A 14,850-nucleotide genomic window follows, 5' to 3' on the forward strand; every position below is an offset into this window, starting at 1 on the left:
GGAAATTTTCTGAGCAATGGCCTTGAACTTTTAGGCGGTGGCAGATGGCAGAATCGTCGCAACTCAGTGTTAGCGGAGAGGGCCCTGTATAGTCCGCTAACTAGCTCAAACTCCCAGCGGCGATGGGTTCCATGACACTTTATTTGGTCAGACTCGTGTATTGACATCCTATGAGTAGACAATTCAATATGTTGCTTGTTTAGACACTATAGACATTGAAAATACCTCTATAACTCCGAATTGAGGAGTTCAAGCTCAGTACGCCGAAGCCTTGAGTTATATCCCATCTAAAGCCATATATAATCTCAGTATGCGTCCAACGTCTACCCGCCTCTTTCAGTGCTTCCGGGCGCTGCAACATGAAAATCCGTTAGTGAGTGATCTTCTTTAGTGCTGAGTGCTATCAGGTTAGAGTATGACTGATACTATCTCAGGGTCTCCCTCGATCAGGAACGCCGCCAACCTGGGGTAAACGCCCAGTCCGTCGCAAAATCACAGGTGTCGAGAAAGTCATCGCAGTATCCTCAGCCAAAGGCGGTGTAGGCAAAAGCACAGTTGCAGGTACCTATATATAGATGTCTCCTGAGACTTGAGATGTTCTAACAAAGGCGACTAGCAAATCTGTCTCTGGCTTTTGCTCGTCTTGGCTTTCGTGCTGGGATCCTGGACACTGATATCTTTGGTCCATCCATTCCAACCTTGTTTGACCTTGCAGGAGAACCGAGGTTGTCGAATAGTGAGTCACTGGAGCTCATAACGCCTTCTGAGTATGAACTGACATTACAAAGATAACCAGCTCATCCCTCTCACAAACTATGGAGTCAAGACCATGTCCATGGGTTATCTGGTTGGTGAGAATGCCCCAGTAGTATGGCGAGGTCCCATGGTGATGAAGGCTATCCAGCAGCTTCTACATGAGGTAGAATGGGGTGGCCTCGATGTTCTTGTCCTAGACCTGCCTCCAGGTACAGGAGATACACAGTTGACTATTACACAGCAGGTTATTTTGGATGGTGCGTTTCTATGAGATGTCACGTTTGTTTCTACTAACAACCCCCAGGCTCTATCATCGTCACAACTCCTCATACTCTTGCCACCAAAGATGCTGTCAAAGGTATCAACATGTTCAAAACAGTCGATGTCAATATCCTTGGCTTGGTGCAGAACATGTCCTTGTTCACATGCCCTCATTGCCATGGAGAAACTAATATCTTTGGTTCCAATGCAAGGGTCGAAAAGCTATGTCAAGAACACCAGATCGACTTTTTAGGTGATATCCCATTACATCCCAATATTGGGGATGACGGGGACAGAGGAAAACCCACAGTAGTGGCAGAACCTACGAGTGAGAGGGCTAGTGCCTTTTTGAAGATAGCACAAGATATCTGCCCCAAGATCGATCTCAGCAGCAAATAGTCACCGGGCTTCTACTCGGCCGCCATGTATCAACAATATAGAGTAAGGCAACTTGTACAATAATGATCCCTGTCAGCCCAACTTAGTAAAACACTCAAAGCCGAGGGGGGGAGGTGTTGTGTGCTCATGTAACATTATTTGATTAACACCGGCTAGTCTATAAATATAGACCGCGTTCGCTCCTATATACTTGAGTCTGGAAAAAGAAGAACTGGATTAAACGCCAGAAAGACAAGTCGTTAGCCTCTGCTATGATCAAATGCAAGGCATGTTACCAAACAAAGCAATAAGCTTCTGAGACTTCCCGAACGCCCCTGTGTACTCTTGAGTATCGAACCGAGTGCCCTGTCAAGAGAGAAAGGTGATTAGTCTAGCTCATCGTTCATTTGATAGACATGACGGCTTCGAGTGGGGTCTTTTCGCATGGCCTGGCCAGAGCCTGTGAAGCCAACTGAGAACAAGTTAGTGTCTGATTCATGAAGGAGGAACAGAAATGCATACCTCTACCATGGACGCCGTCTGGAGTACGGAACATGCTGTCCTTCTTTTGGTTCTTTCCAAACTTGGACTTTGCGCTGAATTCTTGCCATTTATTCTTGTTTTTCTCGAGTTCCTTCTTGGCCTTGATCTTCTTGGCCTTGGGAGGTTTTACTTCACCATCTTGCTCGGCTGCCTTCTTCGCTTCGGGATAAACCGTCGCGCCCGCCGATGAAACCAGCCCAGGGGCTGGAGGTGTTGCTGGTGCTGAAGTTGTTGGCGTACCATCCGCCTTTCGCTTGTTTGAAACAGGTCGAATATCGCGAGACCGCAAGGTCTCAGTGTTATCGTAGGACTTGAACTTGACGGTGTAGATAGGGTCTGTTGAGGATCCAGTGATAGATGTGATGCGCGCTGGGTAAAAAGCCTTGTCACCAGAAACCCACTTGGCTAGAATTGTGTCGTTGACCTGGTAGTTTACAGGAGCCTGCTTCTCTTCCTCTACCGGGGCTGCTTTCTTAAAGGCCGGATGGTTCTCGCGAGACCATTTCTCGGGCTGAGGTGGCGGTGATGGTTCTTTGGGGGCGGGGTTGGGGGCCTGGGCAGGCTTGAGCTCAGCAATTTGTTCATTGAGAAGATCGATAAAGCTGTTCAACTCGTCCTTTAAAGCTTTGAGCTCGACGTTATCGGGGTCATCGCGTAGCTGACCAAGAACGATATCGAACTAGAGGAAAACAGTCAGTATGAATGACAAACCATGGATGAACGGATGGGGGTCGTACTTGTTCTTGGTACGTCTTCTTCTCCTGTTCGATTTCAGCGATTGACGACATGGTCTGGAGTCTTCTTTTGGAGGTCGGGAGGGATGAATAATGCCAAAAGTCGGTTCGAAGTGGTGATGGGTTGGTTCGTGGGGTTCCTTGATGCACTGTACGAGATGAGATTGAATATTCCAGGTTGGAGTTTAAGGTCACGTGTGTAGAATTTCAAGGCACCCCAGATTATCCCCGCCAAAAGCTTAGGTTCTCGAAGATGACCTAGGGTGGGTGAATACTATGTAAGAAAGGAAGGGTTTCCCAATCTGATGAGCCATATTTTAGTTAGAGCATCCTAAGAATTATCTCTACGAATGGCTGATGGCCTCTTTCCAAGTCCTGACTTATTCGTTTCTATGAGCTATCATGTTTGCTTCTGCGAGTTGGGTGCGGTCCAATCAACAAAGGAGACAGTTGGGTACTTAATTTACTTGAGCCAAAGTCGTCAGTGTATGGTTTTGGTTAGCAAGAATCAAATCATATGGTGCGGTTTCATCACCCTTTCGTCCCATGAACGACGCAGTGACTACCTACCTGTCACGATCGTTAAAGATTACCTTGCTGAATCTCTCACTCGCGGTTATGCCGCCTAAAATCGGCCCGGAAGAGAACAAGGCAAAGGCCGGGTCAAGGTGCGTCTACCTATAGGTGTAGGTAGGGACTCCGAAGGGAGGTACATACTAACCCAGTTCTCCGCGAGCCCCGAGCGGTTGGTAGCTAATGCAGTATGTATTACAAGTGACGCATTCATGATTCAGGTAGTTGGCGGTGTTCTCTAAGTTCAACTCAACCCATGTTTCTCTTTTTATTAGTTCATGTCATGCATGTTTCTGGGTTCGTTCATTTTTGTGTGACAGGTTACACAACAGACCAAAGGCTTCGTAATTGGTCTCGGTTTGCCAAAGAAGGATATTCCATGGGTTCCGCTTGCGGCTCCGTGTCCGCCTGCGACCACGAATCTCATGGATCTCGTTCTCATCTCATCAGTCGTGTTCTAAATTAGTAGAATGAATGACTCTAATCTTTTGTTGGCTTACTTGCTTGCTTGGCATTTCGCACTATCACACCTCAACAATGTTCACTCGCTAATCACTACTGCTGCACGATCAAAGTAATTATTTCGTTCGCTCACTAGCTCCAACTCATTTTATTGTTCAGCCGTGTACAGACGCTTCTCAGAAGCACACTTATACTTCAGAGTCGGAGCCAGTGTCAGTGAGTGTCAGAGTCAGAGCTCAAACTAAAACCTTTTTGTGGACAAATCCAATCTTGATAATTAGCAAGCCTTCTTTTCCATTCCCCTCCTCTCCATCACAGCGCACTACAATATACCTACCAGGTACCTAGTACTAAAGATTTCATTCATGCAACTCAAGTCAAGTTGACTGCCAGCCTCTGTCTCGGCAATAGACTAGCTTCATCTCTGTTGGTCTTGTTTGGCTCTCGATTGCTCGTTGCTTCTATGGCCATGCCTGGTCTGTCTGGTCTGGAATTGCTCGCCTATACTAGTAACGAGACCAAGACCTTACTCTTACTCGCCTACCGACCTTGTCCATACTACTTTTTTTTTACTAGACCTTCCCTTACGTCAAAAGTTGCTTCTGCTCAACGCCGGGCACTTTTCTTCTTTAATTTTCTCTCCCTTTCTTCGTCATCATCATCATCTTCTTCTTATCCCCAGACTCCAGACTCATAGTGATCGCCGGCCCATCTCCGCTCCTCCACTACTCTCGACCCTCACCGATTCTTCTCGCGGCCGATCCATTGGCATTGACATCACTGAAAGGGAGCCCTACAAATCTGACTTAAAGCGAGCTCCATAATCGGCAACGGGGACGGAACCACCACCATTCGCGATCCGACGACGACTGCCTACTAACGTACCTACCTGAATCTTTGATACGACACGGGGTCAATTAACCTCCTACAACCTTTCTCATTCTTTGTCACGTATTTATTTGCAATTGCTACTGCAGCGCCCATGATATTAAATACCCTGGTCATCAGTGCAACCAAAAAGGGAATATAACATTTGTAGTCAGTCGCAAACACAACAAAGGAGAAAAGTCGCCAAAAGTTGAAAATATTTTTACCATTCGAGATCAGTCAGATACGACACAACCAATTCGCCGTCGCATCACCCAGAACGAACTGCGCGCAACCTTTATCTTGCTGTATTATACCTCCAATCCCTACCAACCATGCCTCACACCCGAGATGCGGACAGCGCATCGTCCTTGAGCGGCCAATCAAAACGACCTCCGCTCAACCATCAGGAGAGTGATTCGCAGAGCGAGAGCAGCGGTGTTAACCAACAAAACCAACACCAGCAGCAGCATCGGAGACAACATCGTCATCACCAGCGACATCACACTGTTGGTCACCTCCATCACGTCCGCGGCCCAGCATCAAAAACTGCCCCAAAGCAGCCTAAGCTCAGCCGTCGCCATACCGATACCCCCGATCAGGTCGAGCAGCTGCAGCTGCCGCAGCAACACCGAATCTCCTCCGGCTCCAATTCTCATCGACGAGCTCTCAGCGACGCAAAACTCTCTTCTCGCGAGTCTTCGTCTGGCAACCTTACCAAGAGCGCATCTCAATCGAGGCTGACCAAGAACTCTTCCCAAACCAAACTCGACAAGAGTTCTTCCCAGACAAGACTAGTCAAAAGTCCCTCGCATGCGAGAATCGTCAAGAGTCCTTCCCACTCAAAACTGAAGCGCAATCGCTCGCATACAGAAGTCGGGAAGCGCACTCGGTCTGCAGAACTGAAGCGCGCTTCAAGTACAACAATTGTTTATCAGCCTCAAATCTCTCACGGCAAGTCGCAGGTCCATTTCGATTTGGGTAACGAGGAGGACGAATGGGTCGACGCGAGTGGCTCTAATTCCCCCTACCTCTCCCGCAAGGGCTCTCTCAACAGTAGTAACCACTCCGTGCACCACCCCGACGACCGCGCTGGCGGATCAAGACCGGTTACACCCAACGATCCCGCCGCTCCAAAGCCGGCCGAGCAACCGCAACACGAACCGGAGCAGCGGAACTCAACAAGCCCCGAGTTGGAGACGATACATCACAAGGAGTATCTCACTTCCCGCATATTACAGCGCACTCCGTCCCACAGAGCTCCGCCCCAGATGAGCGCAGACCTGGCGCAGATTTCTCCTCGCCATTTTGCGCCAGCCTCTGCTGATGCCATAGGATCGGGAACTCTTGCGGGAAGTAATCAGGATGAATTGACGTCCCGGTTTGTGGAGGCTGTTGGTTCCGGATTGACTAGTGAGGGATCCTTCTACCGGCCACCTCGGGGGGGCTTTCACCGATACGATGACGCGCCTCAAAAACCTCGTTCTATGACCAGCTTGCAAGGCGACCGTGAGGACCGCCGAGAACCCCCAACAAGCGCACCAAAAGACGACATTGATGATAGCGCACTAGCGCCCAAGGCGGCCCGACGGGCTGCGCCGCCTGCCGCTCAAACATCGCGAACACAGCAGAAGCTTAACCTGCAGCGAGCCAGTTCCGTGATTGAGCCCGGGCAAGCAGTTGCTGGTGTCGGAGGTGTGGTCGGTCATACTCCACTCATCGGTGTCGGTGGTCCCGGATATGACGGAGGTAACAGTCGAGATCCACGTGTAGGCAAGCTCTTGGAGCGTACAGGCATGGAGTATCTCGTTGTTCGAAGACATCTCAACCCCATTTCTCGTTCGCTCGAGCGTCTCAACCATCTCCCTGGTATGGACAGATCATTGCGCATCCCACGACCTGGCACCGCCTCTACAAACGGCAAGCGTTCCACAGACCTCACTATGCGCCAACACACCCGCAACGTCAGCATGCCTGATCCTCGACGGCCGATGACGCCGAAGCGCCCTACCTCGGTACGGACAACCAACGGCGCCTCGTCGAGTTACGAAGGCAACGACGACGATGGCAGGCTCACTGATCGGCTAAGCGGATCGAGCCTGGTTGGTGGTGAAGAGGAAGATGGTACCGCATCCATACTGAGGAACTTGTGGGACAAGTCAATGGAGTTGAGTGCCAGTACGGATTAGGAGTCCCTTTTCGTTTCTTCGTGATTCTAGAGATCAAGGCGTTATGGTGCAACTATGGTATAGGAAGTGCTCAATAGGCACCTAAGGATAGAAAGGCGTGTGTGTATCAAGACAGCGTCAATTTAGACGGTATCAAGCGAAGATGTGGACTCACGATATTATTACGTGAGGGCGGTGGTTTATTGTTAGAAAGGGGACCAGCCTATATAATAATTCAATGAATTTACGCACATCTAAGAGTAGGTCTCTGTTAAAGTCGTGTCTCTCATGTATTTCTCACGTATATATCATTCCAACCCGTACGCCTTCTGATGCTGTACTCCGCGAATTCTAGTTTGACAAGATCTTCATAATTATACATTGGGGGAAAGTTGGTCATACTTGACACATCGTTCGACCTAGTCAAAATTAGTACCTCATGGCTTTGAAAGATGGGTAACATCAGGCAACTTACGTCTTCGATGCTGGCTTGCATAAATCGTCTTGCTTCTAATCCCAGCCATACTACTAGCATGGAAAAGTCGCCATGCTTTGCCATACCTGGGCCGCTCTGGGCACTGAGCTGACGCAGGATTGGCAATGAGCTACTGAGTAGATCGACATCGGGGTTCAGACTGCGACCAATACCCTCGAGAAGCAGAATGCTAATGACGACGTTGACGAAATCGCCCTCGAGGCGAACATGGTGGTTTCGAACCATGCTAAGCACCTCTTGCAGGATATCGCCGATCTTGACGTTACCGAGAGCCAAGGTGCGGCTCTTGACACCGAGAACCAGGTGCTGCATCTTTAGGGCAAACACTTCCTTATCGAGCACAGCATCTGGTTGGCGACAGCGTTCGCACATGAGATGGCCGGCCTTGTAGCCATCAAACTCGGCAACGGCGCGGAAGAGGGCGAGGAAGTTCTCGCGGTTCACAGCATTGAGTTCAGTCACGAGCCCAGTGTCGATGAAGATGAGCTGAGGTCGGAAACCTTCGGCATCGATCTTGGCCAGCTCCGCCTCCCAAGCCTTGGGATCTTTGCGGTGTCGATATGGCCGAAGTCGTTCAAGCACTTGTTCGGTCACATCTTCCTTCTCATCAGGATGCGCCTTTGTCATTGACTTTCTCAGGCGCAGCTCGGGGTGAGCTGATTGGTAGAATCGCACCATGATGTTGCCAGGATGCAAATCAGCGTGGACAAAATTATCAAGGAGTAACATGCGGAGGAAAGCGTCAAGACCTTCATCGGCAATATCATGTTGGAAGACGCCGCCGCCATTCTCCATAAAGTCTGCCAATGGAATGCCCTGGGCATATTCTTCAATAAGGACATTTCGCGTTGTGTACTCGGTATACGGGTATGGGAACCAGGCTGTAGATCGGTCTTTGAAGTTCTTCCGGAAAGTGGCCAGATTTGCGGCCTCTATGCGAAGGTCAAGCTGGAGCTTCATCATCTCCCCGAATTGAGCAACCTCATCCGGTAGTGAGAGCCACTCAATCGTAGGAATCAAGTTGAGCAGGGAAGCGAAGAAGCCCATGATGCGAAGGTCCCGTCGAACCGTCCTCTCGACGTATGGGTGCAGCACTTTGACTGCAACGTAGGACGACGGTACTCTCTGTGGGGAGCTCTTGAGCACTGTATCAACATTACGCTTCACGTTTTGTGCCAAAGGATATGAGTCATGAAGATCAGCTTCCTCTGGCTTAGCCAAACCGGGCTTCAGCTTGGCCTTGTAGACCTGAGCGATAGCGCCAACGCCCAGAGGCATCTCCTGGAATTCGTCAAAGATATCTTCAAAAGGGCGGCCACCAAAAGCAGCTTCCACGGTGACGCGCGTGGCATGGAGTGAGTGAGCCGGTGCATTCGAGTGAAGCTTAGACATGATCTCGCACATTTCGGTAGGGAAGATATCGGTTCGCGAGGCAGCCCACTGTCCGAGCTTGATAAAGGCTGGGCCAGCCATTTCCATCTCGTTGACCAAGAAGCCATACCACCAGAGCGTACCTGATCGTTCGTTATCCCTATCAGGTTGTCGTTTTCCAAAGTATATGGCCGGAATGGTGACTATCACCGGAACAAAAATTACAACAAGCTGGAGGAAACGGAAACCAGTGCATACGGGCTCGATGATCAAGAGGTCGATCAAGTACTTGATGCGCTCTCCGAGCCTCGAAAGTCCATGGGAATCGGCCGATACGCCCTTTTTCACCTCGGCCCGTGATACTTGCAGCATGCGCTTCTCGCCTGTCTCTTGATCACTGCCGTTTTCTTGTTGCGACAGCTCAACAAAAGCAGCCGTTCCTAGTGCCGCAGCACCACCGGAAGCACGCAGTGCTATTCTTTTCGGCGCGCCTTTTGGCCATTGTGTAAATCGAGGGCCTCGGGAGCTTTGGGACGCGAATCGACGGCCAAGACTGGCGATGGTGAACCTGGCGTGGGCGTTGACATTGGGGTACGTTCGGAAGCCCGGGTGGACGAAAAGCCGGCCTATGAAGGAGCCAGCTCTCATCTCGGAAGGGGGAGTGTCTTTCTAGAAAATTGTATTGACGCGGGTACTCTCATGTTCGAGCAAAGCGTAGGAGCGATTGCATTGCATTCATAGAGTGGTCAGATTCGGAGGTTAGTCTAATAGGTAGGTAGGTATAAAAAAGAGACGGGGTCTGGCATGTGCAAACGCGTTTATGATGCAAAGACTCGGATCGATTGACAAGGATGCCCGCCAATGGATCCCCTAGATCAACAATCGGTGTTGGTGACGTCGGGTTGATAACCAGGTGGGAGTGACGTACCTTACAGTACAGAGTTCGTATCCACTATAGGACCTATCTTTTCTAACGGAAATAAATCGGAAAGGAATCATGAGGAATATTTCTGCCATGATGGCTCATCAATGCTAACTGAGCCTAGGTAACCAGAAGATCAAATACTTAGAGGCACCATGGATATTATGAATCCAACACTCATGTCTCCGTCTAATAGGTAGTCATAGCTCTGATCACAATGCTCATCATCTTGTCAATAGACTCGCCATGATTCGCTCAGACGCTGTAGATAGTTCTCGATTTCCACTGTAACCCACCTGGTCTTGGTGCGGTTTCCCCCGGTCTTCCCGCCTTGGGCTGGCCTTAAATTTTTTGATAGGCGCATTTGGAGGAAATTCTTACTTTTGTCCGTTCATCATCCACTCTCTCTTGGTTCTTGGTCATCGTCACCAAACACAATTTTCGATTCTTTCAGCACTCAGGCCAATAACGCCGAGCCACTTCATCAAACGTTACAGTTCTAATATATAGTCACTCATGATGGGTTGGTTTTGGGCAGACACGCCTGTTCCTGCGGTTCCTGTCGGACACCCAGCTACTACCGACAAGGCTCCTCCAGTATGATCGCAATCCCATATATCTTCACCATGTCGCTAACTCTCCCCAGCCTGGCTGTCCTATGCACCAAAAGTCTGCCGATGCCATGAACCCCGTGGCTAAGCCCAAGAAGCCTGTCGATCTTCCTTCCACCTCAGGATGTCCCGTTCCTCACGCCGCCCGAACCCAAGAGCAGCCCAAATCTTTGATCTCCCAGCTCAACCCTCTCAACTACATGTTCCCCGATCTATCGCAAAAACCTGCTCCAAATCAATCATTCGCTCTCCCAACAACCAGAGATGAGTCCACCATCCCCAAGGGCACTGGAGATGGCAACTGGGAGTACCCGTCTCCTCAGCAGATGTACAATGCGCTGCTGCGCAAGGGATATACCGATACCGATATCACCGCCGTCGAGGGCATGGTTTCGGTGCACAACTTCTTGAATGAGGGCGCATGGCAGGAGATTCTTGGTTGGGAACAACGATTTGCGCGGGGGCTTTACAAGGGATGGCAGATCTGCAAGAGGGGCGAAGGTCATGCTCAGGAAGCGCTTGATCGCCAAAGGGACGGCATTGACACCGAGCCTAGTCTCGTTCGCTTCCAAGGTCGACCCAAGGAGTTGACTCCCAAGGCCACCATGATGCAGGTTCTGGGCTGGATTTACCCGTCAAAGTTTGGGTAGGTATTCGTGATTCTAATATGCAAACGATCTGCGGCTAACACACTCTAGCACTGAGCCTCCCTTTGACCGACATGACTGGTACGTTGCGCGAGAGATCAACGGCCAAAGGAAGGAGATTCGATACATCATCGACTATTACTCTGGCGAGCCCGATGCCCACGGTGATCCTGTCTTCTTCCTCGATGTGCGTCCTGCCGCTACGCCCTTGGGTGCCGCCGAGCGTATTATTCGCTGGAGCACCGATACCTGGTGGAAGGCCATCGGCGGCGACAGGCACGAGCAGGATCCCCAGCCTTGGTTCCGTGGCACTTCTTAATGATTTCTTTGGCGCTTGGGTCACGTTGGAAGCAGGTGTTTTCTGAAAAGGTTCTGGCGTAATGCATTCTCCTCTCTAATTGTTATGATTGGATGTATTTCTATAATGATGGTTGACTTGGACAGGGGGAGGCAAGAAAACTTAGGACTTTTATCCTAAGTGACGAAAAGACTTAGGCAATTTAGCCTAAGTTTAGGGGACTCTTTACTGAGTTTATTTTGGCACCATTTGCCAAAATCCTATGTTTTCTTGCTCCCCTCAGTCGGAGTCACTTATTTGGGCAGGGTATCGGAGCAATTATGTATCATATACCATTCATTGGAACTTAGTTCAAGTTGACAGCCAATTCGTTCACTTGGTCTAGAAGAGCCTGGTCCTCTCCAGCTGCATTCTTGAGCACCTTTTCCAGTTGGTGGTCAACGGTCTGGCCAGGGATGTCAGACACAGCACCCTGTGCCTGTTGAATACGAGCCATCTGGAACTGCAAGAAGAACTTGGGAACCTTGATGGCAAGATTTCCACCAGTTGATCTGATACCAGCTTCAGTTGCGAGGTAAACATTGAGCTCATTCTGAAACGTGTCGAGGTTGTTGTTGGCCAGGGGCGATGTGGTTGCGAATTTATCGAGGGCGAATGCCAGAGGACTTTTGCCTGATTCGGCAAAGTTGATGGAAGAAAAGGTTACACCGCCAGAGCTCACATCTGGGACTCCATCGATGGTTGTTTTCGAATTGTCGCAGGTGATGACCGAGGCCAGATTCGTGGCCTGTGTCGAAACTTCATCGGGGAGAGCTTCGGAGCCAGTGACGAAGCAAGGATTTTGTCTCTTGGGAAGATGAGGCGCTTATATATGTTAGTAGGTATGTTCATCAAGGGCTGTGGCCATGAAAAGGTTACATACCTGCGAGGGCGCTTCCAGCCAGTGTGATGATGATGGGAAGAATAGGGAAGTGCATTTTGTATGAGGGAGTGAGTGAGTGAGTGAGTGAGAGAGAGAGAGATAAAACGAGATTACTATAAACAAAGATCCGCCAGGGATTCGCGAACTGAAGAGAAACAAGTTGAGAAGGGATGAGTTTGTTTAGATAGATAGGTAAATACCTAGGGTCTACATGCCTTTTATACGTTGAGAGTATATGTGACCATCGTTAAGCATAAGCATAGAGTTGAATCGAGCATGACACCGAAACCTAGACCTGAGGATGCCTCCATGTCGAATATCTAGACTCGGTACTGTATGCCCCCAAAAGACGAAGCTCCCGTCGCTGTGACACTGTTCGTCCCAGCAGCATAGACCAAGGGTTTCAAGGATCCCTGGTCTGTCACAATAAAACCCGGGAACTATCGACCCTCCAAGTCTAGAACTGCAACGATAATGTATAGAGTTACATCAATTCAGATCCGATTTTCCTATTTCAGACCGTCTCCGATAAGTGTGCATAGTGTACCTAGTAATTTCATCTGGCAGATGCTTCTTTGGGTCAAACATCTGCGACAAAGGAGTTGAGATGTGAGCGGCAAGTGAGACGTCATTTAGTCAGCTTGTCTACCAAGTTTCAGGTTTGTCCTTGTGAGACGAGACTCTTCTTGGTTAAATCTCAAACCTGAACCGTTTTTTCTTTACCAATTTCCAAGAATTGTTTCTCAAGTCAAGTCTGGTGTTTGTTTGTTTTATCTGTAGTACCTAAGGTACTCTCACTTTAAGGGCTCCCGGATCAAAGTCGCTCCATTCGACCAATCAGAAGTCGCGAATCTCCCTCCTCCAAAGATCCTGGGAACTTTTTTCCGCCAAATTGGAATCACAAAAGCAAAAGCTCGTCCCTTTTCATTGAAAGCGACATACTCATTTCAAACGACCCTTTTGGCGTCGCACAAACTCCTCACGACAGCGCCATTCGCTTCGCAATGTCTGCTGAAGCCTCGTCTGCTTCAAGCGACTACATAAGGCTTCACATTAGCCCTCTCGATCCCGAGCTTCTCAAGATCGTTATTCCAGCTTCTGCGGCCCCCAAGGCGCGCAACATTTCATATCACACGCTCGAGACGTTTCCCGAACGACGCTACGGCTTTGTCGAACTGCCAACAATGGAGGCTGACAAGATAAAAAAGAAGCTCAATGGCGCTGTGTTGAAGGGCAACAAAATACGGATCGAAAAGGCCAGGCCAGAACTGAGAGCTGAACCTGCCGGCGAAGTTGATCAGGAGGAAGAGGAGAAGTCTAGAAAGAAAAAGAAGAAGTCAAAGGAATCCAAAGAGGAATCGAGAAAACGAAAGCGTGATCACGAGGTTGTCGAGGGCGTCGCTCTGACAGACCGCAAAGTCAAAAGAGGATGGACAGAACCTGCCGATCAGAGAAGAAAGAAGAGCAAGCAGGACAAAGAAAAGGAAAAGGATGGCAAACACACTGAAAAGAAGAAGCGCCTAAAATCAAAGTATACAGAGGGAGATGAGTGTCTGCTCAAGACCAAGGTTCCCCCTAATCTCATCTCCAGTCTCCCTGAGGATGATCAACCTCGAAAGCGCAAGAAGAAGGGCAAGTCGCGCGAAGTTATTGTTCATGAATTCGAGAAAACCACAAAATTCCCGAGCTTCTTGAAGACCTCAGCCGACGGGGAAGAAGCCAAGGCAGCGACCGAATTTATCGAGGGTAAAGGCTGGGTCGATGAGAATGGCAATGTAGTCGAAACGGTCAAGGAGAAGAAGATTCCCGAGCCTGTACCCAAGAAGAACAAAGTCAAGAAGACGACACCTCCTCCTGTCGAGGAGTCAGATGACGATACCAGTAGCAGTGGTACTAGTAGCAGCGGCTCATCTGATGAGGAGAGTGAGGATGAGATGGAAGTTGATGCTCAAGTCGAAGAGAAGAAAGAACAGACAGACACAACCAAGGAAGCTCCTCAGCCAGACGATGAGTCCTCCGCCTCTGAAGCCGACTCCCCCGAACCACCCCAACAAGCCACACCGCTCTCAGCCATCAAAGCCGACGAAACAAGACCCATGTCCTCAAGTTCTTCCCGCAGTCTCACCATCAAGATACCCCCTCCTGGAACACCCTCTACAAAAATTCACCCCCTTGAGGCTCTTTATAAGCGTAACAAGACCGACGAGGTCGCCACTGAGACTCCCGCCAAGAAGGAAGCCGAGCCCTTCAGCTTCTTTGGAGGTGTTGACAACGACGATATCGAGGACGAGGAGGATCAAGACCCCGCAAATCTGACCATCGCAACCCCCGCGCCCATGACTCCCTTCTCTCGCCAGGATTTCGAATGGCGCAACATTAGAAGTGCTGCGCCCACGCCCGACACCGCGCATCCCTCACGGATGCGCAACTTCTGGCCTGAGGATGAGGAAGACGGCGACGAAGACCTCGACATAGCAGAGCATGGCTTCGACGAGGATGGAGACGAGAAAGATGTTTCTGCTCCACAAAGCTCAAGCGACTTTCAGGCTTGGTTCTGGGATAACAGACGCGATCTCAACAGATCATGGATGAAGCGTCGCAAAACAGCGGCCAAGGAGAAGCGGCATAGAGAGAACAAAGCGAGGGCGAGTAAGGCGGCATAGACTCATAGTATATGGATAATAGACATTAATTGCATGTGATGTGACACACTCGTCGACCTCTTATGATGCACTCAAGTATACTACCTCAAACGTCCTTATACCAGACAAAACTTTAAAGTCTTTTCAGAGTATCATTAGGTTCGATTCTTCCTACGAAATGATCTATCTAGGTACGTAT

General features: G+C 49.6%; 7 protein-coding genes across 7 annotated transcripts; 4 read left to right on the forward strand and 3 right to left on the reverse strand.

The window, feature by feature from the left end:
- Positions 1-310: 310 nt before the first annotated feature.
- Positions 311-1,416, forward strand: FSUBG_1184 (nucleotide-binding protein; the record flags this gene model as incomplete). Its single annotated transcript, XM_036676565.1, has 5 exons — positions 311-373; positions 435-561; positions 617-736; positions 789-1,013; positions 1,061-1,416. 5 exons carry the CDS (start codon positions 311-313, stop codon positions 1,414-1,416), a joined length of 891 nt encoding a protein of 296 aa, XP_036543352.1.
- Positions 1,417-1,781: 365 nt separating this feature from the next.
- FSUBG_1185 (splicing factor spf30) lies at positions 1,782-2,726 on the reverse strand (the record flags this gene model as incomplete). The annotated part of the gene is made up of 3 exons (XM_036676576.1): positions 1,782-1,867; positions 1,918-2,617; positions 2,676-2,726. 3 exons carry the CDS (start codon positions 2,724-2,726, stop codon positions 1,782-1,784), a joined length of 837 nt encoding a protein of 278 aa, XP_036543353.1.
- Positions 2,727-4,909: 2,183 nt separating this feature from the next.
- FSUBG_1186 (uncharacterized protein) lies at positions 4,910-6,763 on the forward strand (the record flags this gene model as incomplete). Its single annotated transcript, XM_036676587.1, has 1 exon — positions 4,910-6,763. The coding sequence occupies one exon, from the start codon at positions 4,910-4,912 to the stop codon at positions 6,761-6,763; it is 1,854 nt and encodes a 617-aa protein (XP_036543354.1).
- A 353-nt stretch (positions 6,764-7,116) lies between these two features.
- On the reverse strand, positions 7,117-9,257 carry FSUBG_1187 (atypical ABC1 ABC1-C kinase; the record flags this gene model as incomplete). Its single annotated transcript, XM_036676598.1, has 2 exons — positions 7,117-7,161; positions 7,218-9,257. The coding sequence occupies 2 exons, from the start codon at positions 9,255-9,257 to the stop codon at positions 7,117-7,119; spliced, it is 2,085 nt and encodes a 694-aa protein (XP_036543355.1).
- Positions 9,258-10,050: 793 nt separating this feature from the next.
- Positions 10,051-11,108, forward strand: FSUBG_1188 (cytochrome c heme lyase; the record flags this gene model as incomplete). The annotated part of the gene is made up of 3 exons (XM_036676609.1): positions 10,051-10,128; positions 10,178-10,788; positions 10,841-11,108. The coding sequence occupies 3 exons, from the start codon at positions 10,051-10,053 to the stop codon at positions 11,106-11,108; spliced, it is 957 nt and encodes a 318-aa protein (XP_036543356.1).
- Positions 11,109-11,433: 325 nt separating this feature from the next.
- Positions 11,434-12,064, reverse strand: FSUBG_1189 (uncharacterized protein; the record flags this gene model as incomplete). Its single annotated transcript, XM_036676620.1, has 2 exons — positions 11,434-11,951; positions 12,010-12,064. 2 exons carry the CDS (start codon positions 12,062-12,064, stop codon positions 11,434-11,436), a joined length of 573 nt encoding a protein of 190 aa, XP_036543357.1.
- Positions 12,065-13,013: 949 nt separating this feature from the next.
- FSUBG_1190 (uncharacterized protein) lies at positions 13,014-14,672 on the forward strand (the record flags this gene model as incomplete). Its single annotated transcript, XM_036676632.1, has 1 exon — positions 13,014-14,672. One exon carries the CDS (start codon positions 13,014-13,016, stop codon positions 14,670-14,672), a length of 1,659 nt encoding a protein of 552 aa, XP_036543358.1.
- Positions 14,673-14,850: the final 178 nt, after the last annotated feature.

Source organism: Fusarium subglutinans, assembly GCF_013396075.1.
Source record: "Fusarium subglutinans strain NRRL 66333 chromosome Unknown NRRL66333_c0000005, whole genome shotgun sequence".
In the NCBI taxonomy this organism is placed as follows: Eukaryota; Fungi; Ascomycota; class Sordariomycetes; order Hypocreales; family Nectriaceae; genus Fusarium; species Fusarium subglutinans.